Source organism: Puma concolor, chromosome E1 (assembly GCF_028749965.1).
Source record: "Puma concolor isolate L17-30 chromosome E1, mPumCon1.1.hap2, whole genome shotgun sequence".
In the NCBI taxonomy this organism is placed as follows: Eukaryota; Metazoa; Chordata; class Mammalia; order Carnivora; family Felidae; genus Puma; species Puma concolor.
The window spans coordinates 18,407,792-18,431,260 of NC_141680.1; the positions used below are offsets into that span (position 1 = coordinate 18,407,792).

The following is a 23,469-nucleotide window of genomic DNA, read 5'->3' on the forward strand; positions in this document are numbered from 1 at the left end:
AAGCGGGGACAAAACAAGGCTTTCTTGAGACAGGTCATTAGTGCATTTATTTATCCAGCCTCGCCTTGTCCCCCCTCCCTCATTTCCCATTCACTTCCTGCTAAAGCCCTAGCCCTGCCCTCTTGGGTCCAGCACCTCCATCCCAGCCCCCTCTTGGCCTGCCAGCCAGGCTAGGAAGAGGCCTGCTGCTCAGGGTGAGGGGGTGCTCCTAAGGCTCCAGCCACCTGGGTGGTGCCCTGAGTCTGGTCTCTGTTGCACCTGTATCCCTGATGCTGGCCACTGGCCCTTCCCTGGGCCTCAAGCAGATGAGACTAGAGGGGACTGGGGAGGAGGACTTAGCCTCTCAACTCAAAGCTTCCGTACACCCAACCTGGCAGGGTCCTTGGAGGTCAAAACAAGCTTGGGACAAGGGAGAAGCCTGAAGGGTTGGGGACTATCAGCTGAGTCTATCTGGTATTTCTGAGGGTCTCGGGAAGAAAAAGCCCCAGATGTGCAGAAAGCCCTGCCTGTGTGCATCTCTACCTGGCTCGTCCATCTTTCCCTGGGTGTCCGAACGTCCTTGTGTATCTGTGCGTTTCTATCCCTGCATCCTGGGACTGTGGCCCTGGGTGTAGGCACAGCAGAGCCCAGCTGAGGCTGGTGTCTCCCCGTCCCTGCAGGCCCTGCCACTCCCTTCCTCCCCAATCTTGGGCTCCACTGACCCCTCAAGGAGACTTGTAGCTGGAGCTGCTGCTGCTATTTTTAGCAGCTCTGAACCCCACCCCTCCCCCACTCAGTTTTGCCGGGGAAGTGGGGAGGACAGGCAGAGCCTGGGGAACCCCACCGTCTGGAATGCTGGGTGGGCAAGGCCCTCTCCTGTCAGTCCTACGAGGCTGTGGAGGCGAGGGGTGCCTGGGCTGGTCCATAGGTGCAGGGCCCATGCCCTGGGGCATATTAGGCTCCATCCCGCCTGCCTGGGGCCTGGAGAAGGTCCCAGGCTGTCCTCTCCCCACCTCCTCCCCAAGTTCCTAAGAGCAGAGCCCAGGCCTCCAGTGACTCTTCCGCAAGCCGTTTGGAAGCAAGGCTAGCGCTCCTAGGTCTTCCCCACAGGAGCTGGAGAGTCAGAGAGGGGCTCAAAATGTCGGGAAGCTCAGTGTAAGGAGCACACCTGGGTGACGTGACCCCCCCAGGTACCTCTGGTACCGCACTGTCACTTCCCAAAGATGTTTCAGGCCCCTGCTGCGTCTCAACTCTACCAAAGGCCACCAGAGCTCGTTGCCCTCTGGATTCTTGGGGCTCCCCACCACTGTCGCAGCTGCTCTGGAAACTAGCACCTGCTAGAAGGGGCTACCGTACAGCAGTCCGAAGGGCATGAACTGGAGGACCAAGCAGGAAGGCACCCCTGGTTTCCTCAGAGTGGGCACCTGCCCTCTGGGCTCTGGATGCCCTTGCTTTCTGAGGCCCTTCGCGCTTATATCTGTCCTTCTGTCTGTCTCTTGAGCTTAGCAGGACAAGGGTAGCCCCCGGTGAACTTCCAGGGCCCAGCCAGACCACTTCCTGCAGCTGTCTGATCCTAGTTCAGGGATCTAGTTGGGGATGGGACCTAGTTCCCATCCTAGATGGGAAGAATTAGTCAGACAGTATAGGTGAATAGGTCAGCAGAGCCTGGCATGCCAGAGGCGCTCAAATATACCACTTCCCTCCCCGGGTACTTTTCTCACACCTCCACCCCCCAACCCCCACGTGCACATACGTGCACATTTTCATACTCACCCCCATGCACATACATACTTGCACACATGCACACACGCAGACACAGCCTAGCCCTCCACGTGCTCAGCAAATACCGACCGACAGATGGAGGTGAGGAGACTGGGGTCCAGTGCCACACAGAAGGAAAGTGGTGAATCAAAAGAGCACAGTGCCCCCCCCCACTGCCAGCCCCCCCACCCCCACGTTTATCACTGTCCAAGAGGCTCCCATCAACTCCTGAGCTTGGGCACCACCTATAAAGGCAGGGCTGTGCCTCTCCATCCGACCCACCCAACGACTCAAAAAAGACAAGTTTGGGGTGCCTGGGTGGCTCGGTCGGTTAAGCGTCTGACCGGCTCAGGTCATGATCTCGCGGTCCATGAGTTCGAGCCCCGCGTCAGGCTCTGTGCTGACAGCTCGGAGCCTGGAGCCTGTTTCAGATGCTGTGTCTCCCTCTCTCTCTGACCCTCCCCTGTTCATGCTCTGTCTCTCTCTGTCTCAAAAATAAATAAACGTTAAAAAAATTTTTTTTCAAAAAAGACAAGTTCAAGGTCACACAGCCCATCAGTGGAGAGCTACGTTAATGCTGGAGTCAGGGTTCTGACAAGGCCTCACCAGGCTCCTCTTAGCCTTCTCAGCTAAGAACAGATACTCCTGTGACTTCCTGGGCACAGAGTGCCCAGAGCCCACATCAGCATTAAGGACCAGGGCAGCCCGGGGGTCTGGGTTCAGCGCCACGCCCCCCATCCTTAGCCAACTCTCCCAATCCATCTCCTCTCAGATGCAGCTGACAACAGCAGCCACAGGACAAAAGTCACAAGGTCAGGGAGGGAACTTTGACCGTGGTGCACAGAACAAGCCCCTTCATCTGACTTAAAGACCCAAGAACCTTAGAGCTACCGTGAAGTTAATTCAGCTCGGAGGCAGACAGACGCAGGCACTGGGAGCAACCTCAGTGGTGTTGGCTTTTAAACTTCAGGGTGGGGGCTGGAAGGGGGCTGCAGCCCAGAAATGCTGGTCTGAGACTCAGGAAGATACCTGCTCTGGGGCACTGGGAGGCTAGGACCCGGCCTTGCTTGGCTTCTAGCCTTGGAGGAACTGTCCATGGTCCGTGCTGGATGGGGCAGAGAATGGAGGGGATCGCTACTCCTTCCTAGATCAACTCCTGTTCCCCAACTTCACCACTGGGCTGGGCTAAGCTGGCCCTGGTACGGGCTCCAGGGAGAATGTAGTTCCTGCCTTTGCGGCCTTCCTTGTCCCAGCTCACATTCCCAAGGTTTTTCTTTCAGAGAAATACACCCCTGCCGCTGACAAGGTGGCGACTGGAGCATTAGTGCTGGGGCAGGGCTGACCTGAGCACCCAGCTCAGGACTAAGTCCCTCTCCACGCCCTGGCCACACATTCCTTTGAGTTGGCATAATCGGGGTGGAGTATGGCAGATTGATTAGTTACCAGTCTGATGAGGGAGTTGATGCCAACGGGACCCCTGCTGCTCCTCCCACGCCTCCAGTCTGCCCCAGGGGTGGGAGTCAATTCTACTGCCCCTGTTCCAAGGCCACCCCCAGTTCCTATGCCTCTTGCCCAGCCGTGGGAACTGTGGGCAGGCAGATCTCGGGCCCCCAGGTCCCCAGGACCAGCAGGCAGACAGGAGAAGGGAGTGCAGGGCTGCAGGGGAAGGTGGAGCACGCAGCAGGTGACGCTGTAGCAGAGGCCTCATTAATCACCTCTCCAGCCCCCAGCTCTGCAGTGGCGAGACCATATTAGATTTTAAATTGGAAAGCAGAGAACATGGCAGTTAGCCGGGAGCTCCCTCTACCCTGGGCCCCTGGTCACAGCCTCAAGGGAGGGAAAGTGCAGTAGGGAGAAGAGAAGAGAGCTGACCCACCACAGTCCAAAGCCCTGTCCCCCTCCCTCCCACATACCCAGAGCCAGAGGGACTGTCCAGGTCACATGGCCCTGCAAAGGGCCAGGATAAAGTCCAAGAAGGGGCAGAGTGAAAAGGAGGGAGCATAGCAGCCACCTTGGGGAGAAGTACATCCCTTCTGGGAGTTAGTGCCTTTTGGGGCTTGAGGACTGTATGAAGCCAGGTTCCAGGGTGTGGCATCCATGAACTAGGACAAATGGTAATGACTTGTGGCCCGTGCATGTGTTTGGACCTGCATGCACACGTTCATGCATACCCACAGACCCACATGCTCATACAGGCACACACACATGCTCACAGGAAGCAGCAACTCAGTGTGGTAGAAATTTTGAGCCCAGGCTGTGGAACAGGCAGACCCAGTTCAAACCCCTTATTTGCCACTTCCTCCCTGTATGCACTAGGATGATTTACTTTGCCTCTCAGCCTCAGTTCCTCCATATGTAAAGTGGAAAATATTGATTCCAAGCACGAAAAGCTGCTTCTCTGGGTGGAAGGCAGCTCTCTAGGAGGTCCATGCCTGACCCAGTAACTATGGACGCCCTGCCATGGCTTCAAGCTGCCCTGGGGCTGCCCCAAGAGCCTTGAGGAGTGGCAGGCCAGGCTCTCTGCCCCCTGTGCTCCTGACTGAGCAGCGAGGTTGCTGGCAAGTCAACAAACACAGCAGGCATTGTCATGAGACATTCACACACCCTGATCCCATCCTGAGCCAAATCACGTGAGGCCAAGCATTCCTGGCTTTCTGCCACCCACAAAGTCCTCCTAAATTGGCTCTGCCCGAGCTCCCCAAATTGCTCATTGAACACCCACCACTCAGAACACCAGTGCTCAGCCAAGGTTGGGAAGCCAACATCATCAGTGGGTGGCACTCATCCTCCCTAAGGGGTAAGTGATGACAGGCCAATTCTCCTGAGCCTTTATGGAAAATCTAAAGAAGTCCCATGGCTTCTCTCCCTGCCCAACCCCAGACTCAAACAAGAGGAGCAGATACTGCCACGCATCTTAACTCTTCTGCAGGACCCCTGCTCCAGGCTCTTCCCTTCTGAAAGGCGGTGAATCCTGCAGGAGATAAGGTCAGGTATGAGCTACACTTTCCATCATGGTAGGACTAGCCCCACGTTGGCTATTTACATGTAAATTCGTTAACATGACACAAAACTTAACATTCAGTTTCTCAGTCTCCTAAGCCACATTTCAAGTGCTCCATAGCCACATGTGGCTACCGGCTACCATACTGGACACACAGATGCAAAATGTTGCCCTCATCACAAAAAGTTCCATTAGATAGCACTGTTCCAGGGCTGGACAACCACTGGGTTTGAATCTGTTACACTCAAATTAGTAATCTTGGGGGAACTGTGCTCCGTGGGTCCCAGTTTCTCCATCTATCAAATGGAATACTAGAAGTCCGTGTCTTATGGAGTGTTCGTGGGAATTGAAGGAGTTGATTCTGGTAAAGCACTTAGAATGGCACCGGGCATGTGGCAAGTTCTCAGTCAACAGTAGCGTTTCCTATTTATATACGCAAAGTCTTTTTTAGCTCACTGGATCCTGGTAGGTGAGAGCTGGCAGGGCCTTCAGATACTTTTCCCGTCTTGCTGGTGGGGAAATGGAGGCTTGTGTTCAAGAAGTGATTTGTGCAGGAGAACCCAGCCTGTCAGGGGCTGCACCAGGACCAGGTGGCCAGCCTCCTGGCTATTGGCCATTACCTACCCCCACCCATGTTCTCTCCATCTGGCAAGAAGATCCCAACCCTGAGATGCCAAAGCCCAGGGTTGTCTACCACCCCAACCCAGGACGGAGGGAGACAAATTTGCCCCTGCTAGCTCAGGAAGTAGTGAACTCTCTGTCCCTGGAGGTATGCCCACAGACAGTAGACAGCCCCAGAAGTTTTGGAGAGTTTACTCTTTTATTTTTTTTAAGAGAGAGAGAAAGAGCAAGCAGGGGAGAGGGACAGAAGGAGGGGAAGAGAGAGAGAGGGATAGAGAGAGAGAGAATCCCAAGCAGGCCCCACATTCAGCACAGAGCCCAACGCAGGGCTCAGTCCCATGACCATGAGATCATGACCTGAGCCGAAATCAAGAATCAGGCGCTTAACCAACTGAGCCACCAGGCGTCCCCGGAGAGTTTACTCTGCAGAGCAGTTGGGCAAGGTGCTCTCCCAGCCCCAACATCCTGAGTACCAGCCCTATCCCCCGTTTCCTGTGTGACCTGAGAAAGCCCTCTGGACTCAGTTTCCTCCTGCAAAAATGAGGGAGGGATGAGATATTCACCAAGGCTACATGGGCTCAGATTCTCGGACCCAGCGACTTCCTTGCCTGGAACCTGGCCAGGAGGAGGTGCTCCCATTCATATTTGTACTCCAGATTTTCCTGGACTGCCAGGGGTTGACCAAGAGAGGGCAGTAAGAAGGTGTGATGGGGGAAGGGGAGTCAGTAGCAGAGAAAAAGAGGAGATAGTCTGGGACTGGGGGACCCACTGGCCTGTGCCGGCAGACACTCTTTATCAATTGCCAGTTGGGGCTGTGCTGGGGAACTGCCAAGGGCTGGCTGCCCATCTTCTCCCTGTAGGACCCACCCCGGCCCGCCTCTGCCCTCCCCTGCCCACCCCTGCTGGACAAGGGCCAGGTGCTTTGGGGAGAAGGGAGGCTTCCAAGTGTGCAAACAGGCAGAGTCCTTGGGCCCACCCTGCACTGTGCCAAGCACCAGGGGTCAGCATTTGTGGGCAGAGATATGGGAAGAGAGATGCCTCGTGCTGGATTCTTGCCCACAGACACAAGTAGTACAGGGAGCGCCTGCAGGAGGTCAGAGGAGAGAGCCATTGTCATCCACTGGGCTAGCAGAAATGGCTCCCCAGAAGAAGGATAGGAGCTGGGCCTAGTAGAATGGGGCAAAGGCATAGTGAGCAAATGGGGCAGAACGGGGAAGGCACCTGTTCTGGCAGAGATGGTCCCTTTGAGTGTATTTCTGTGCCCACTTCAACCACTGCCCCTGCAGGACAGTTCCTTCCCCATACCCTGAGCTGCAGGACTCCAGGTACGACTGCCCTAGGACAGTGGGGCCAGGCTGTTGGGGAGATGGTCAAGGAGGCCCCAGTTGCTTCAGCCAAGGGCCAAAGAAAACAGTGGACGGAGCTGAGCTATGGAGCTGTCCAGTTCTGGGTTCTAGTCCCAGGCTTGCCACTCATTAGCTGTGTGCCCTTGAACAAGTTACTCAACCATTCTGGACCTGGATGTCTTTCTCTCCGGGATAATGACCCAAACGTCCTTAGAGTAAGGGGAGGATGAGACCGACACATGAAGGTGCTGATTGCATAGTGGGCACACAGGGAGCACGGAGTAATAGCGTTACCTGCCCCAGCTGCCTGGCTCCAGACCACAGGAGACAGAATGTGTCCATTCAGGCTCTGCCGCATCTCCTGGGTGACCTTGGAGAAGGCACACCCTAGTTCTGGGCCTCAGTTTCCCCATTTGTCATATGGGGCTTATATTGCCTTTCCTGTTAATGTAAGTAGTCGAATAGCAGCAAACCTACCTCAGATGTGGGGATACTGTGCTGTAATTGCTACAGTAACACATGGAATCAGAAGCTCTAGAACTGGACCCCAGGCCTCAGGGGCCTCAGGGGCCAGCTAGACTCTAGCTGGGACCTCTCATTTCAGGGGGCTCATTTCTGGGCTCAGTGGTCCTACCACTATGGAGACCAGGCTCTGGCTGGGGGGGTGGGGGGGGGGGGAGGGCAGGCACTCTCACTCCCAGGACCCCTCTCCCCTCCCTTGGGCTCTGGGATAATGAGGGTCTACAGGGGCCAGGCCCTTACTAATCCCCTATTAAAACTTGAAAGGGGCCAGGGAACCTCCAGAATAAACTCATTAACTTTTATGGGATAATAAATGTATCCCATTAAATTCTCATTCTTATGCTGGGCCAGCTTAACCTCCAGAACCCAGAGGGGTGGGTTCCCTGCCCGCTGTATCCCCAGGCTCCCCCTATACCCACCTGCTGTCATGCTCCCCCCAACACCAGCTGAGAGCTGGTGCTACCACAACCTAGGGATCAAGGCTGACCTCATCTTAGAACTCTGGGTACCCCTCCCTGTGCTGGCCTTGGCCTTGTCCTTGGGAGGCCAGCAGCTGTGGCCCTGAGGGGGAATGGCCCTCACCAAACCCAGATGTCCCCACTCCACAGATGGAGAAACAGAGACCCTAATGGGCAGCCCCCTGCCCAGGTCGCACAGCTAGTGAGGCACAGATTTGGGACTGGAACCTGAGGTTTTCTGGCTGTCTCGTGCAGAAAGATTTACAGAAACACTAGCACCAAATAGGGCAGCCCAGCTGTCCCTGAGGCAGCATCTGAAGGCTGTTGCCCCGAGCAGCAGGTCCCCCAGGTGGGGCCACTGCATAATGACCCCAATCCTTCACCACTGCCTCCACACAGACCGATTCCAGCTCCACAGCCCTCCAGCACTGTGAACCCTTGGCAGCCTCCTGGACCTCCGTGAGCCTCAGTTTCCCCATCTATAAGACAGGGACAATAACACCTATCTAGTTGGATGCTATGAAAAAAAGTCCCCAGTCTTCATGGCTTCCCCCAGAGGCTAGACAACCCACCCCTCCTTCCAATCCAGGCCTGCGGGGGCGGGGGCAGCATTGAGCCCCGGGCTCTTGTCTGTAACCTCCCCAAGCTGGGCCCCCGGGGAGGAGGGGGCAGGACCGGCGCCCTTTCCTAGGCTGCCCAGTCTGGGCCTCCAGCGGGGGTGGGAGGGAGGCCTCCATTCCCAAGAGGGGCCACCGGGGGGGCTGCGCCGGCCGGGAGGCGGGAGCGGGAGAGAATCCACCGGGGAGGCATCCTGAATGGCTCATTAGTGCCGATGAAAGCCTTTTTTCATTTCGTCTAAATACTTTAAACAGGGCTCCCTCCGATGTCTATTTGCATAGCTTAAGAGCTAATGCGGGGGGAGGGCCCAGGCGACGGCGGGGCCACACCATGGCGGGGGGGGGGGGGGGGGGGGGGCTGCCGGGAAGCTCCGGCCTTGTCTGCGCGGGGGAGGGGGGATGCGCGGAGGGGACGGGTCTTTCCCGGACCCAGCCCTCTTGGAAGAAGTGGCCCCAGGCCCTCCCTCCCTACTGGAGGAGAGGAGAGAGGGGCAGCCCCGGGAGGGCATCCCTGTGTCGGGGCAGCGGTGGGGAGCACACAGGTGGGGATCATGGGGGACCTGTCCGCCAACGACATGCAGGCCTAGAGGTAGCTGCCCTTTGCATGCTGGAATATCCTCATTTAACAGATGACGATGCTGACGTGCTCGGGGTCACACACACCGCCACACAACAGGGAACATGTTCCCTCAGAGAGGAGAGCCCACGTCCAGGGCCATCTCCTCCCCACCCCAGGCCTGCCTCAATGTTGCCCTGGCAGGGGTGGGTGGGGGCTGCCCAGCCTCTGCGGTGTGGCCTCTCCCTCAGTGCCTCCCTTGAGAAACTACACTTTAGAGCACCAAGTCTCATAAAACCCCTCCCAAGGGCCCGTTTTACACCTGAGGACACAAAAACCCTGAGAGGCAACTTGCCTGGGCTCCTGGGAAGGGGGCTCACGTGGCAGAGCTGACCCTTGAACCCAGGTATGTGGGACTCTGGCTGCGCCCAGAGAAACCGTGTTATTGTTTCTGGTTTGGGCCCCAGATTCAGAGGTGCTTGGGGCACCGGGTGGGTGCTCCCTGAGTTCCAGGCAGAAGGCTTCCTGAGGGTCCAGACCAGGCTCCGGATGCCAGAAATTCTGGCCCTAACTACTTGCAAACTGCACCAGACCTTGGACAAGTCCATTATCTCTCCAAGCCTTAGTTTCCTCACCTGACTAGAGGCTTCTCCACTGGATAGCTCGGCTCTCCTGTGAGGCAGGCTAGTATCATGGGAAGACTAAGGCTTTGAAGCCAGATCAGCATAGTTTGATCCCAGCTCCACCACTGTGCCACTGGGCAGGTCCTCACCCCTCCCCTCTAGGCTTCAGCTTCTTTATAATTCCCCTCTCACGGAGTTGTAGTATCAATTAAATAATACAAGATCCGGGAACAGCCTGACTCAGTGACTGGAAGACAGTAGGCACCTGATGAGACTGAGCATCTGGGGTCCTGACACCCCCTTTCACCATCCCCTGCCTCACATTCTCTCCCTCTGTCAGTCTCTGCACCTTTGAACTCAGCCCAGGCAGAAAACCCCAGGAACCTGGCGGCAGGAAGGACAGGTCACAGGGCCTCGGGCTTCCATCAGAGTCAACCAGGATATCGGGAGATGCCCTCTCCCCAGAAATGGCTTGTCTCCCAGAAATGTTATCTTACCCTCTCTGACAGTGGGTAGCACCCTCAGGGACCAAGTGGCAGCTGATTACAGAATCAATTTGCTCGTTTGATATGCTATCTCGATCCCATTTAACCAAGTGCTCAGTCCCCCCAGATAACACAATCAGTGCAATCGACAGTGACGGGAGGTGCCCATTAGCTCCGCTCCATTGCCTGGTACCCACCTGGCAGCCAGCGGGAGGAGCTGGGCCCGCTATGGTCCCTTCCTGAGTTAGAGGATCTCCTTGTCCTCCCTCCCCCAGTCAAGAATCCCACAGGTACCTGCCCTGGGAGCCACGGGCCACATGTCTTATCGGGCAATCCCGGAAGGGGACACTGGTCTTCAGTCTACGTGATGAGAGAGGGTCCCATTCCTTGTGCCATGTTAAGATCAGTCTCGGCTCACCTGGCAAAGACTGTGTGGCATCTGGGAGGTGGGCAAAGAGAGTAGCCCTGTCCTGGCATGTCACAAGCACTGCCTGGCCCCTCCGTTAGTGACTCAAATGAAAGACACGGGGCACTGGCCGACCATCTGCTCTGGGGGGTACGGGCCTGGCTGGGCATTGAGGTTGGGCATTGTGTCGTCAATGTCTGGCACGGAATGCCAAAGCACAGATGAGCTGCTTCAGTGGGCATCTCAGGAGATAAGGGTTGGTCCTGTTTTCTCAGGGTCTCGGGGCACCAAGGCCCCTCTGACCTAGAACCATGGAGAGCCCTCTGACCTGCCCCTACCTCTCCCACCCCGTCTCCTCCCTCCTCCCATTTGTCTGACACATCAGAGCTGCTATGGGCTCCTGAACAGAATGTAGGCCATCTGCCACTTCCTCACGCCTGCCAATCCGTGGGGTGGGTGTGAGCCTGTGGAATGACAACCCCACCATCAGACATTCAGAGGAACCAACCTTCTCCTCGCAAACTGTTAACTCGCTCTGGCTGTGTTTCCCTTCAAGTGCTCATGCAGCCATTTTGAGAGCTGTGAGAACCAGAATATCCTCCTGGCCTTCTCGGAACTGGCAGAATTCTATATGAGCTGAATCTGGAGCCAGCATCCATTGACCTTATCCCGGCAGTTAAGGATCTGGAGAGCTTAGTGGCCCACAAGCAGAATATGCATCATCTGTCCAGCTCTGTGGTTCAAAAAGTCAAAATAATCGATAGCAGAGCAACCTGTACCTCGAACCAGCGAGAGCAAATGAGTTGCCTCTTCCGCAGCCTTTCGAATTGATTAGTAGTGGCTGCCTGGATAACTGTGTCGAGAAGGATTCTGAAGTCCCATGCGGCTCAGCAAGGAATACTCCAAACTGGCTAACGATGTCTGCCATGGATTGGGGCTAAGCATTCTATCCCTGCTTTAGACCCTGCCCTAGATAGTCCTGGCTAGTATCATAAGAAAGATCACGGGAATTTAGAGACACATATCAAATGAGGAAAAGAAGTAGTATGATCTCACTTAATCCCCCAAGTAAACCCCATTTTACAGATGAGTAGACTAAGTTGCAGAGAGTTTAGGTTATTTGCCCGAGGTCAACAGCCTCAAAGCAGAATGGATTTGGGGTTTGAAGCCACATATGCTTTACTCTAGCTCTTGGCTCTTCCTACTCTGTTCACATCACTGTTCTAAAAGGATCAAAAGAAAAAAAAAAAAGACGAAAGAAACGATTTTTTGAGAAGCGAGAGAAATAAGACCAAATGGGACCCTAACAAAGATGCTATGTACCCGTGAGGGAATCTAAAACAAAACCCCACATATATGAAGCGTTTCCTGAAACTAATGACTAGCAGCTTCACTGAGAACGGAAAATGAACTTGGCAGCCCTATAATCTCAGGTGGAAAAGTCACTGTGGTGGGGGGATCGGACTCTTGAGAAGGGTTTTTGGTGTGTGACCCGGAGCAAGCCACTTCCTTTCTTTTTTTGTTTTCTTTTTTAATGTGTATTATTTTTAAGACACACACACACACACACACACACACACACACACACACAGAATGAGCGGGAGGGGGCGGGTAGAGAGAGAGGGAGACACAGAATCCGAAGCAGGCTCCAGGCTCCGAGCTGTCAGCATGGAGCCCGACGCGGGGCTCGAACTCACGAACCGTGAGATCATGACCTGAGCCAAAGTCAGATGCTCAACCCAGACGCCCCCACTTCCTTTCTTTGGCCTGTTTCCTCCCCTACAAAATGAAGGCCCCAATTAAGAATGGCAAATACGTATTTGTCCTGTCGGTCTGAGTTATCAAGGCTGGTTGCCGGGCATCTTGTGTTGAGAAGGAGTCTGAGACCGAATCTGAGAACGGCAGAAAATAGTGGACAGATAGAGTAACCGCGTCCACCTCTGGTGTCAGAGGGGAAACGAGGGGACATCACATATCTCAAGGCTGTCACGTGAGATATGTGATGTCCCCTCATTTCCAGCTCTCAAACTCTGTAGCTCCTGGTTCTGGACATTGAGCACACTCCCCAAGTCTCTCCGTCAACAGAGAGATGGATCTCCTGCTGTGTGGACTGGGGGTGACGCTGTTCACGGTGGGGCAGGGGGGCACCTCTGATGATTCGTTATTATTTCAGGACTCTCCTCAGAGGCCCCAACCACGGGGGAAGGGCAGGCCCCAGGCATCGAGGAGATGGATGGGGAACTGACAGTGGCCCCCACGCCTGAGCAGCCGGAGCGAGGCGTCCACTTCGTCACAACAGCCCCTACCCTGAAACTGCTCAACCACCACCCGCTGCTCGAGGAATTCCTACAAGAAGGGCTAGAGGGGGGCGAGGCAGGGCTGAGGCCGGCGCTGCCCTTCCAGCCGGACCCACCTACACCATTCACCCCGAGTCCCCTTCCCCGCCTGGCCAACCAGGACAGCCGCCCTGTCTTCACCAGCCCCACTCCGGCCATGGCCGCGGCACCCACTCAGCCCCAGTCCAGAGAAAGACCCTGGAGCCTGGAGTCAGAGGCTCCTGTGCTTCGTATCACAGCTCCCCTGCCTCCAGTGCCCACCCCAGGCCCAGGGGAAAGGTCCAGTACTACACCCCCTAGCAGAGCATGGACTCCAACCCAGGAGGGTCCTGGAGACATGGGCAGGCCATGGGCTCCAGAGGTTGGGCCCCAGACCACGGGACTTGGGATGGAGGGAACTATCGCCACCTCTACAGCTTCAGGGGACGATGAGGAGACCACCGCCACCATCATCACCACCACCATCACCACCGTCCAGCCACCAGGTCAGCTGCTCGCTGGCTTGCAGATCTAGAAATGGGGATCGGGGAAATGCGGGGCCCCCGCGTTCCTCTGTCGCTGTCACTGTGCCACCCTGCCTTGCCCTTTGGCACCAAGGGCCAGCACGTAGGAGGCATGTGGATGGGAACCAGATAGACCTGGGTTCAAACCCTGATTGGAAGTGACTACAACAGACCCTAGGAATTTTGCTGAACCTCTCTGAGCCTCCTCTGTTAAATAGTGGTAAGAAGACGGACCTCAGTGAGCCTTTGTGAGAACTGAGCTAAGATTACATATAGTAGGTGCTCAAGAAAAGGTGGTCCGTTCTGTCAACAGGGGAATAGACGTCCCAAGAGGCGGGCTTCACCACACACACACACACACACACTGATCAGCCTTGGTTGAACCAACTTCACCAGAGCTGGGCTTAGCCTTTTGTTTCCTCCTGCCTCCCAGGCCCTTGTAGCTGGAATTTCTCAGGCCCAGAGGGCTCTTTGGACTCCCCCATGGCCCCCAGCTCACCTATTGATGTCGGCCTGGACTGTTTCTACTACATCTCCGTCTACCCTGGCTACGGCGTAGAAATCAAGGTAAGCAGCCTGGATCTGGCGGAGACAAATCTGGGGCTGGTGTATTATCTTTCCAGAAAGGTGCTGGCTATCGGGGGAGGTGGGGATGCTCAGGGGCATCAGTTGGAGGGGGGCCTAGAGCCAGGGCTGGACCCAAAACTTGGCCAGTTTCTGCCCTATGCACCGGGGACTAAAGAGCTACTGTGCCCAACTAGTAACGCCTTGGGTTGAAAGGGGCTGCAGGCGAGCCCATGCTCTTCTTCCCCAGGAGCTCAGGAGAGCTTGAGGAGGGGCTCTACCCTTGGAGGGGCAGGGGATTGGGTGAGTCTCTGAATTTATGTGACTGAGTAGCAAGAGCTCAGGGCTGTGTGGTTGGGCTCGAGAGAGCCATGCAGCGTCAATGACTCACTTATTCACTCACTCACTCATGCCTTCAGCAAAGACTCCCTGAGCAGCTCCTCTGGCCAGGTCCTGTGCTGACTCCTGGGGTGCAGAGGTGAGGGAGACAGACGTGGTGCACCATCAGCTGGTGGGCGAGTCAGACCCACAGTCCCAGCTTCCTGCCACCTGCCCTTTCCGGGCCATCTCATCCCTCCCTTGGATGAAGACTCTTTTAATCCTCAAACCTGAGCCCGAAGGTCCTCAAGGATATCCCATAGGCTCTTCCACCCCCATGCACCTCAAACCCAGCTCTTCCCTTTTGCTCCCCCAAACCTGCATACCGCACCACTCCTGACCTTAGAGATGGACCCTAACCCATCAGAAACATGGAACAGGGCCACCACTGTGCAAGGTGGATGGCACCTGGAACTGCACGGTGAGGTCAGCCTGGCCCTTCTTTCTCCCTCGTCTCTGGGTCCTGTCTACCCCTGCGCACATTCTATCATAACATTCCCCAAAACTCAGATCTGCCTGCTTCCCCTTCCGTCCCCAAAACCACCACACGGTCCAGCCTCCATCATCCTTCCCCCAGATGATGCAGTGGCTGCCTCACTGGTCACCCCACTCATGCTTGCCCCCACTGTCCTCCACCTCCACTGCAGTCATTTTTTTTAATGTTTATTTATTCTGAGAGAGAGAGAGAGAGAGAGAGGGCACCTGTACATGCGTGGTGGGGGGAGGGGTTAAAGAGAGAGGGAGAGAGAGAATCCCAAACAGGCTCCATGCTGTCTGCACAGAGCCCGATGAGGGGCTTGATCTCACAGACCATGAGATCATGACCTGAGTTGAAAGCAAGTGTTGGATGCTTAACAAATTGAGCCACTTAGGTGCCCCTGTAGTCATCTTTATTTTATTTTATTATTTTATTTTGTTTTGTTTTATTTTATTTTATTTTTTATTTTATTTTATTTTATTTTATTTTATTTTATTTTATTTTATTTTAATTTTAGTAAGCTCTTATGCCCAATGTGGGGCTTGAACTCACGACCCTGAGATCAAGAGTCACATGCTTTTCCAGCTGAGCCAGCCAGCGCCCTCCACTGCAGTAGTGTTTCCCATATGAAATCAATCCTCCCCCACCACACCTCCCCAGGGGCCTCTGAATCATGGCCAGTCCCTCTGACCCATGTCTAGCCACTTCCTCCCTCATTGTCCACTGCCCCTTTGCACTAAGCAACATGCAGCTAACTGGGTGGGCCAAGCCCGCTTTCCTCACAAGCCCCGACTGGATGTGCTCGTCCCTCTGCCCAGAAGAGTCATCCTACTGTCCCCTCCCAGGACTCACCCTTGGTGTCACTTTCTCTGTGAATTCTCTCCCAACGCCTTGTCCTGTGGGCCTGTTTATAGCTGGCCAGCTCCCCAGCTAGACCGTGAGCTCCTGGAGGGGTACCTTGGAGTATAGGGCCCGCCATGAGGTCTCCATGGACTGACTGACTGGACAGATGGATGGAGAAAGGAAGGAACGTGGTGACATTGGCCTGAGTCTGGAGACAGAATGGAGGTGGAGAGAGGCATTCAGCCTAGCTGAGGGAACCAGGCAGGTGACTGAGGAGCACAGAGAAGGGGGCAGAGGAGTCCAGGAAACAGGGCGGTGCTGCTTGCTCCCAGCTCCTGGCCTGCTCCCCACACATCCCAAAGCCTCTGGATCTGGGCCGGCTACACCTGTCCTGGAGATGTCAGGTCCAGGTCTCCGAGCCAGGGCCGGAGTGGCGGGGGGAGGGGCCCCTCTCCCACCACGGGTGGGTCCCTCCCCTCCTTTCTGTAACCGTTTGCTCCTGCTCTGCCAAGCCGTGTGCCCCTCGCTCTGGGCTGACTGGGAGGGTAATTAGGAGAAGCCACCACCACCCCCCTGAGCCATTAGCACTCAGTGCCGCTTAATTAAGGTAATTAATGTAAAATCATCACCTAATGAGAGGTGGCACCGGCTGTGGCTCACCGGGTGGAAGGCGCCAGCTGCAGGTGTGGGAAAGGGGATGGGAAGGGGCAGATGCCAGGCTGGGTGCCCTCCTGCAGGCCCGAGCTAGCTGCGCTTGCCCCCCGAGCCTACCGTCCCCACTGAAGCCCGCTGGGCCAGGCTAGGCCCAGTCCTGGTACTCTCCACAATGGAGCAAGACGCTGGCTTTGCCTGCCCCCGGCCACGCCACGGCCCCGGGCACGAACCCCACCCTAGACGCCCACCCCGCCGCCATATAAGCCCTGTGTCTGTTGTCTGGTGCCGCCACATTTTTTTTTTTTTCATCAGAATGCAAAAGCTGTTACCAGGCAACCTTGAGATGAAGCCCTGCCACAGCCCTGGATCGCTGTGTGGAAATGTGGCAGGCAGGTACTGGCTGCCTCACCACCTCTACCTCACCACCATGGGGCAGAGTCCTTGGGGACCCTGTAGGCCCCGGTGGTCTGACTTAGAGTCTGAGGCCACGGCAGGAAGGGCCAGGAAGGAAGGGGCAGAATCAGCCAGGGCTGAAGCGAGAGTTAAGGTCCGTCTCCTTCCAGGGCGAGTTCTGGCAACCTCTACCCCTGTCTGGGCCTCCTTGCCACACCACGCAGGTGGCTTTGGAACCTGAAGAATTACGGATACTGCAGACCAGTACCCATGGAGAGTGGGAAACACTGAGGCTAGCAAGGACAGGGAATTGCCCAAGTCACTCAGTCAATCAGTAACTAACGTGGTTTGGCGAATGAATCCCTTCTCCAAATGTAAACTGAGCAATTACCGTGTGCCAGACCCTGTGCTGGTGTTAGACACAGTTCCTGGGGGAGACAGAAGTCCTAAACAGAATGCTCGGCGCCGTCGGGATGGAGTGGGAAGCACAGGGGACTGTGGGAATGTCAGGATGGGGCATGCTTCACCGGCCTGGAGGGCCGGAGAAGGATTTCTGGAGGCAATGAGACCTGCTCTGGGGCCTGACAGATGAGAGGTCAGCAGACAAGCCTGGGCTGAGAAGCAGCGGGTATGTCAGACTGGCCGTTTGAAGGTTGCCAGGCAGTTTGGGACAGGTGACTTTATTGCACAGGAACAGAAGGTGAGCTTAGGGGCTTCTGGGTTGCACTCCTGCCAGGCGCTAGGCCTGAAATCAGGGCTCTTCTGCCCAGGGCAGTAGGGGATGAAATGGGTGAGACAGCCGGAAGGCCTAGAGGGTGCCTGTGGCTCCTTGAGACTGGGGAAAGGCTTGTGGCTTCTCTCCATTGTGGGTAAGTCCCTGCCTGCCCCTCCATGAATTCACAGGGATGGCTCAGGGTAGGTAGAAGGGATGGAATCCAGGCAGGAGGGATGAGAGAAACCATGAGAGGAGAAGAGCATGTTAAGGACCCACAAGTCACATCCCTGACACCATGCTGAGCCCCTGCCATGTGGCCACAACCCTGGCTAAAGTCCGGGGCCCCAGACAAGACCCTTTGCATGAGGAACAGCCTCACGGGTTCCAGAATCCCTAACGCCCAAATTCTTCATGTCTTGGACCACAGCCCCTCATCACCCTGCTTCCCTCCCTTCGGGGTGCTGCAGCTATTGGTGAGGCTGGACGTCTGAGCCACCCACAGAAAGGAGACAGGCCAGGCCCTCCGTAATCAGAGGAGGTTTTCCTGTGTCAGCTGGGGTCAGGCACTGGGCTAGGTTCTTTCTTGTGAGATCCAGAGAAGCCCCTTCAGGATGGCCCATGTGGGTCCCATCCCTTCTCCGGGCAGCCGGTCTCCCCCGAGGGCTCCAGGCCTTTCTGGGCCTGGCGTGTGCCTCTCATTGCACTTGGCATTCCAAGAGCCTTCCCACTGCCAGCCTCCATCTTGGCTTGGCTGTTCTCTGTACCAGCTGGAGCCTGGGCACAGCTGCTCATAGTCCCTACCCTCGTGCCCCAGGTGGCTGCACTGGAACACAGCTCTCCCGTGCCAGGTCAGCTGCCAGTATGATAGCCGGAACACTGGGACCAGGCCTGATGTGGACACCAGTAGGGTAGCCAGTCAACCTCTGGCCCAGGAGGTTTCTGGGCAACCTCCTCTTTTCTGGATCCTGGAAGGCTAATCTGAGGGGGGTTTCAGGGGCACAGGCAGGTCTAGCCCCACAGATTTAGGCCATTCTCCCCATCCCCAAGGCAGACTCAAGCTCCTAAGAGCTTGCGAACAGGCATCAGTTCCGACAAGAGCACAGAGGCTGTCATGAGGGACCAGTCCTGCCTCTGCAGCCCATCTCTTGGTACCTGAGCAGAGCCCCTGGCCTTTTCTGGACTGGTTTCCCTCTCTGTAAAAGGAGATGAACCAAATGATGCAGAAGGGCCCTCCCAGCCAGTCCCTCTGAGCACGTCTCCTTTTTTGGGTTCAGGAATTTCCCTCATAAGCCCCACTGAACAGTAGCCCCTCCAGCTCTTGACCCTGCTTCCTGCTTCCTCGCAGCTGTAGAACCTGAGCCAGAGAGAGGGTGGCTCCCAGGTCCAGTGCCTCCTAGGCAGAGCCTGGCAGACCTGAGGCTAAGGGTCTTTTGGTGACAGCTGTCACCATGGCAAGAGCCATGGTCTTACCAAGGTAGGGCCCAGATCTCCCCAGGAAAGGGGAAGAGGACTGCTAAGCTGTGCTTGTTCTGTGCTAAGCCCCTTACAGGTAGGATCTAACTTAATCCTTACAGCCCTATCAGGTTGGTACAGCCATCCCATTTCACACACAAAACTGGGGTTCAAAAAGGTCACGTGACCTGCCCAAGGACCTTTCAAGTGGTCAGTGATGGAGCCAGGGTTTGATTCCAGGACTTAAGAGCACCTGTTCTTCCCCCGGCCCAGGCGATTGGGCAGGTGTGGTGAATCTAAAAAGGGAGTTCAGCTGGGGACTGTTGGTGGGGGGCTCTACCCAATCCCTTTTCTCAACTCAGCCCTGCCTGCTCCTGTAAGACACCCACCTCGAATTCCTCCAGTTTGGGAGCAGGGCCTGGGGTGCTGTGCATGAAGACAAAGCACTGGACCAGGAATCGGAGGTCCTGGCCTGGAGTCCTGGCTTTGCTTTGGATTTACTGGGTGACCCAAAGAGGAAGTCTCAACATCTCTGATTACAAGATTCCCTTATCTATAGAGTGGAGGTAAACGCAATCTGCTCTGCCTCCCTTGTTGAGATTTTGTGAGATCTGAGAGGATAATGGATGTGAAAAAGCTTTGAAAACGGTAAAGGGTCTCATGGGAAAAATTGTGATTATCATAATATTGTTTGGAGTGGAGAGGCACAGGGATGGGTGGAGCACAAGAGTGTGAGGGAGCACATGGGTGTAGGGGAGCATGTGGGTGTGAGGACACACGTGTGCCAGGCCGAGTGTTCGAGGAGGCTGTGTGCATCAACTTGGGTCTATGTCAGAGTATATGCATGGGTGTTGGTGACCAGGAGGGTTTAGTGGAGCAGGGCCTGTGGCCAACTTCTGGGGGCTGAAGGCTCAGGTGCCAGGGGTGGGGCTCACACACCAGAGTCATCCTTGAGCTCACCTGCCTGTGCAGGGTTTTACTTGGGGGATGGTGGCACCATCCCATCTATGAATCACACCATCAGGGCATGTTCTGGAGACCCGACTGGCGGCTTCCATGGGGACAGACAGGCCAGTCAAGGCTGATGGTCTGGGGTTGGCAGAGCACAACCTAAATCCTCCCCACCTCCCATTCAGGAAAGAGTCAGCCTCCTCAAAGTGGCTATATTTCCTCCCTTGAACTGACCCCATGGTCTGCTGGAAGCCGGGCAGTGCTAGACAGGGTCCTGGGGGAACTGTCCTTGCCTCCCTCAGCTCTATTTTCCCCCTGCCTGGCCCCCAGCTCCCACTCTTGTCACCAGCTAGGGGTGTGGGAAGACAGCCCTTGTGAGCAGAGCTGACATTTCAATCGGTCTCCCAAGCTCTTCAGATGCCTGCAAATTGCATCAAGACTTCATCACCCTCCTTGTCCAACACTCAGCCCTGTCTGGCCCCTGTCAGGCCTGGCCTTCAAACAAGTGACAAATTACATTGCAGCTACTGCAGCAGGCCTGCAAGTGGGTGCTGGGAACCCAAGGGACCGGGGCTGCCCAGTTCTCGCGGAGTGAGAACAGGGTGCCTTCTGGATGTGAGCCCTGGGCAACCCAGGCCCACTCCCTTCTGTGATCTCATGGCAACCCTCACTGCCAAGCTGGGCTGAAAGCCAGGCTGGCTGGAGGGGGCTATGCCTTCTCTTGATCAGAGGGGACCAGGGCCCTCAGTTCCCAGTTTTCCCAGTTTTACCCCGGGCTTCGGGGGTGGGGTCGAAGGATGGCTCTTGAGAACATAAATCTCAACATCTTGGAAAAAGCCAGATCTGGCCAAGACCCACCCCACACTAAACCCGGTGGGCCTGGGGTCTGGGAATACAGATGTATGGACATCTGGATGTCTGGATGGCTTTCTGCAGGTAACACCGCCATGAGGTGGGGAGGGAAGGAATTGCCTTTGCCTCCAGCAAAGCAAGATTCTGCTACTTAACACTTTTTGTGACCTTTTGCTGAGTTCCTTAGCCTCTCTGAGCCTATGTTTACTTACGGGGGATCTTACCACCTACCTTATGGAAGTGTGGTGAGAACGAAATCCTATCTATAAACAGAACGAGGCTGGACACATTGTAGGTGCTCCATAAACGGTCATTGTTATTGTGGGGCTGCCTCCGCTGGTGGCAAAACAGCGGGGTCAGGAGCTGGAAGCTGTAGGTCAAGGGACGTTTACGGGAACTAGGAAAAAGGCTACGTTCATTTCCCTGCAACGATGTCCTCCCTTCCTCCTCCTCCCCAGGACCTCTCAGACCCACCTGCTCCACGCTCTCCCTGAGCCTGCAATCCCTCCGTTCCCCCCTAGAGGATTCCTGCTGCATGCATTCAGTGCCACTTAAGTCAGAATTATATGCTGCCTGGCGTCTCTCGATAATTACAGATTCCACGTGTGTGAGTCTTGTTTGCCCAACTCTAGAATCACAGAATCTCCAAGTTTGAAGGGACCTCATCCAGCCTCTGCCTGCAGCAGCAATTCCCTGAGGAACGTCCCCGGCAGATGGTCAGGCAGCCTCCACCCGAACGTGCCCTGTAAGAGAGCGCCCCGCGGAGAGGCAACACTGCTGGCCCAGCACCTCGCCTTGAGCCTTCTTTTTGGCCCCAAAGACCCACTAGGTCTTTTCTCCCAGACGGAGGAGTCCCCGGGGCACATCTGTCCTCAGCACCCACAGTCTGAGGGGCCCAGAGCGTGACTGTCTCCTTGGATCCGGCTGGGCTTGGCATCCATCATCCTCTGTGCTTCTCAGCTCACAGGGATCTGGCGAGGAATGTACCTCCCCTTGTCCACACAGTCACTCTCTCCACACAGATTTATTGCAACTGGCCGTTGAAGAGGGCATTGTGACCCCGAACGCCACCCTGGGCTCTAATGGAGAGGTACAGAGAGGTGGGGAGGCCCTGAGGCAAAGGAACGGACTGGCCTGGATTGGGAGGCAGAGGGTGGTGGTTCCGAGATCTGAAAGAATGACCAGCTTCAGCAGGAGGGCAAGAAGAGAGGGCATCCCCTGCGCAGGGTCCTGCGTATACAAATGTCCCGAGGGGAGGGGGGAGGTGTAGCCTCTGCTCACAGTGCCGGTAAGCGAGGCTGGCAAAGCCACCGGGGCCAACTGTGAGCTGGGAAGTTTGGACCTTGTCCTCTGGGCAGTCTGAGGTCGCAAACAGGGTAGGAGAGAGACATAATCTGATCTGAGCCAGCCAGGACCCAGAGATGAGCTGGGGATGGGAGGGGGCAAGGCCATTCTCCAGGTGAGAAAAAATGTGCAGGAGGTGATCAGAGCTAAGGGATAAAGAGAAAGGGCCAACTGGGACATATGGGAAGGAACAGATCTCTGGGCTCCTTGTGCCAGGCCACACTGCCACTTCCCCTCTGGGCAGTCTATTGCTGTCCAATCCTTGTTTGACTGAATGAAGGCATGGAGCCCAGAAGGATGATCCAGGGATTGAGGGCCTGAGGATTGGGGTGGTGGCAGAGAGGCCTGGGACAATCAGAGGGAAGACTGGAAAAAGAGGCCCAGAGGAGCACCTGGGTGACTCAGTCGGTTGGGCGTCCGACTCTCGACCTCGCAATTCGTGAGTTCGAGCCCCGCATCGGGCTCCACGGATAGCGCAGAGCCTGCTCGGGGTCCTTTCTGTCCCCTCTCTCCGCCCCTCCCCGACCCCCTCTAACAAAATAAATAAACATTTTTTAAAAAGAGAGAGAGGCCCAGAGAAGAGACACTGATGGCCGAGAAGCGAAGGCGCACAGCGTAAAGCCTGGCTGCACAGGCCAAGTTGGGCAGGGCCCTGAGGGCCACGGCAAGGCATCAGGACTAGATAGTGGGGGTTTGGCGGGCTCCACGGAGCGCCACCAGAGGATTTCAGCAAGGAAGCACTACGACGGGCCACAGGTTGGAGCTATTAGCTGGCTGCAGTTCAGAAAGTATTGATGCAGAGGGAGGAGTGGGTGAAGCCCTGCAGGCAGAGAGGCAGCCGCAGTGATCCCAGTGAGTAATAGTTGTGAGGAGCTGGGAAGTGGCAGGGGGATGAAGAGTAATAAGAAAATTGGGGTCCAACAGACAGGATTGAATGACTGATCGGAGGCAGAGTATAAGGGAGGAGGCCAGATGCCAGTTTCTAACTTGGGCATGCACATGGACGGTGAGAGAAGCTGCTGGCTGGGTGTGGGGTGGCTCAGTGTGGGGCAGGCTGGATATGGGGTCCAGCAGGGGGTGTCCAGGGGAAGGTGGGCACATGGATCTGATGCTTAAGACCTCACATGGCTGGCCGGGCCCTTGGACACCTATCTAGTTCAACATACCTACTCCACCCCACTTTACAGAAGGGAAAACTGAGCCCAGAGAAGTGAAGGGATAGGAAGCAGCAGGTGTCCTGGTGTCATTGAAAACCTTTGGAGATGGGGCGCCTGGGTGGCACAGTCTGTTAAGCTTCTGACTCTTGATTTCAACTCAGGTCATGATCCCAGGATCGTGGGATGGAGCCCCGCATCAGGCTCTGCACTGAGCATGGAACTTGCTTGGGATTCTCTCTCTTTCTCTCTCTCTCTCTCTGCCCCTCTCCCCCACTCACACATGTTCTCTCTCTCTCTCAAATTAAAAAAAAAAGAAAAGAGGGGTGCCTGGGTGGCTCAGTCGGTTAAGCATCTGACTTCGGCTCAGGTCATGATCTCACGGTTTGTGAGTTCGAGCCCCGCGTCGGGCTCTGTGCTGACGGCTCAGAGCCTGGAGCCTGCTTCGGATTCTCTGTCTCCCTCTCTCTCTCTGCC

General features: G+C 55.9%; 1 protein-coding gene across 4 annotated transcripts in view; it reads left to right on the top strand.

The window, feature by feature from the left end:
* The window catches only part of SEZ6 (seizure related 6 homolog), a 45,927-nt gene that overhangs the window by 8,863 nt on the left and 13,595 nt on the right, over positions 1-23,469 (top strand). For all 4 annotated transcript variants that reach the window (XM_086686476.1, XM_086686477.1, XM_086686479.1 and 1 more), the window contains exons 2-3: positions 12,549-13,196; positions 13,648-13,781. In XM_086686476.1, the coding sequence (XP_086542602.1) occupies positions 12,549-13,196; positions 13,648-13,781 (782 nt within the window). The remainder of the gene's footprint in view (positions 1-12,548; positions 13,197-13,647; positions 13,782-23,469) is intronic.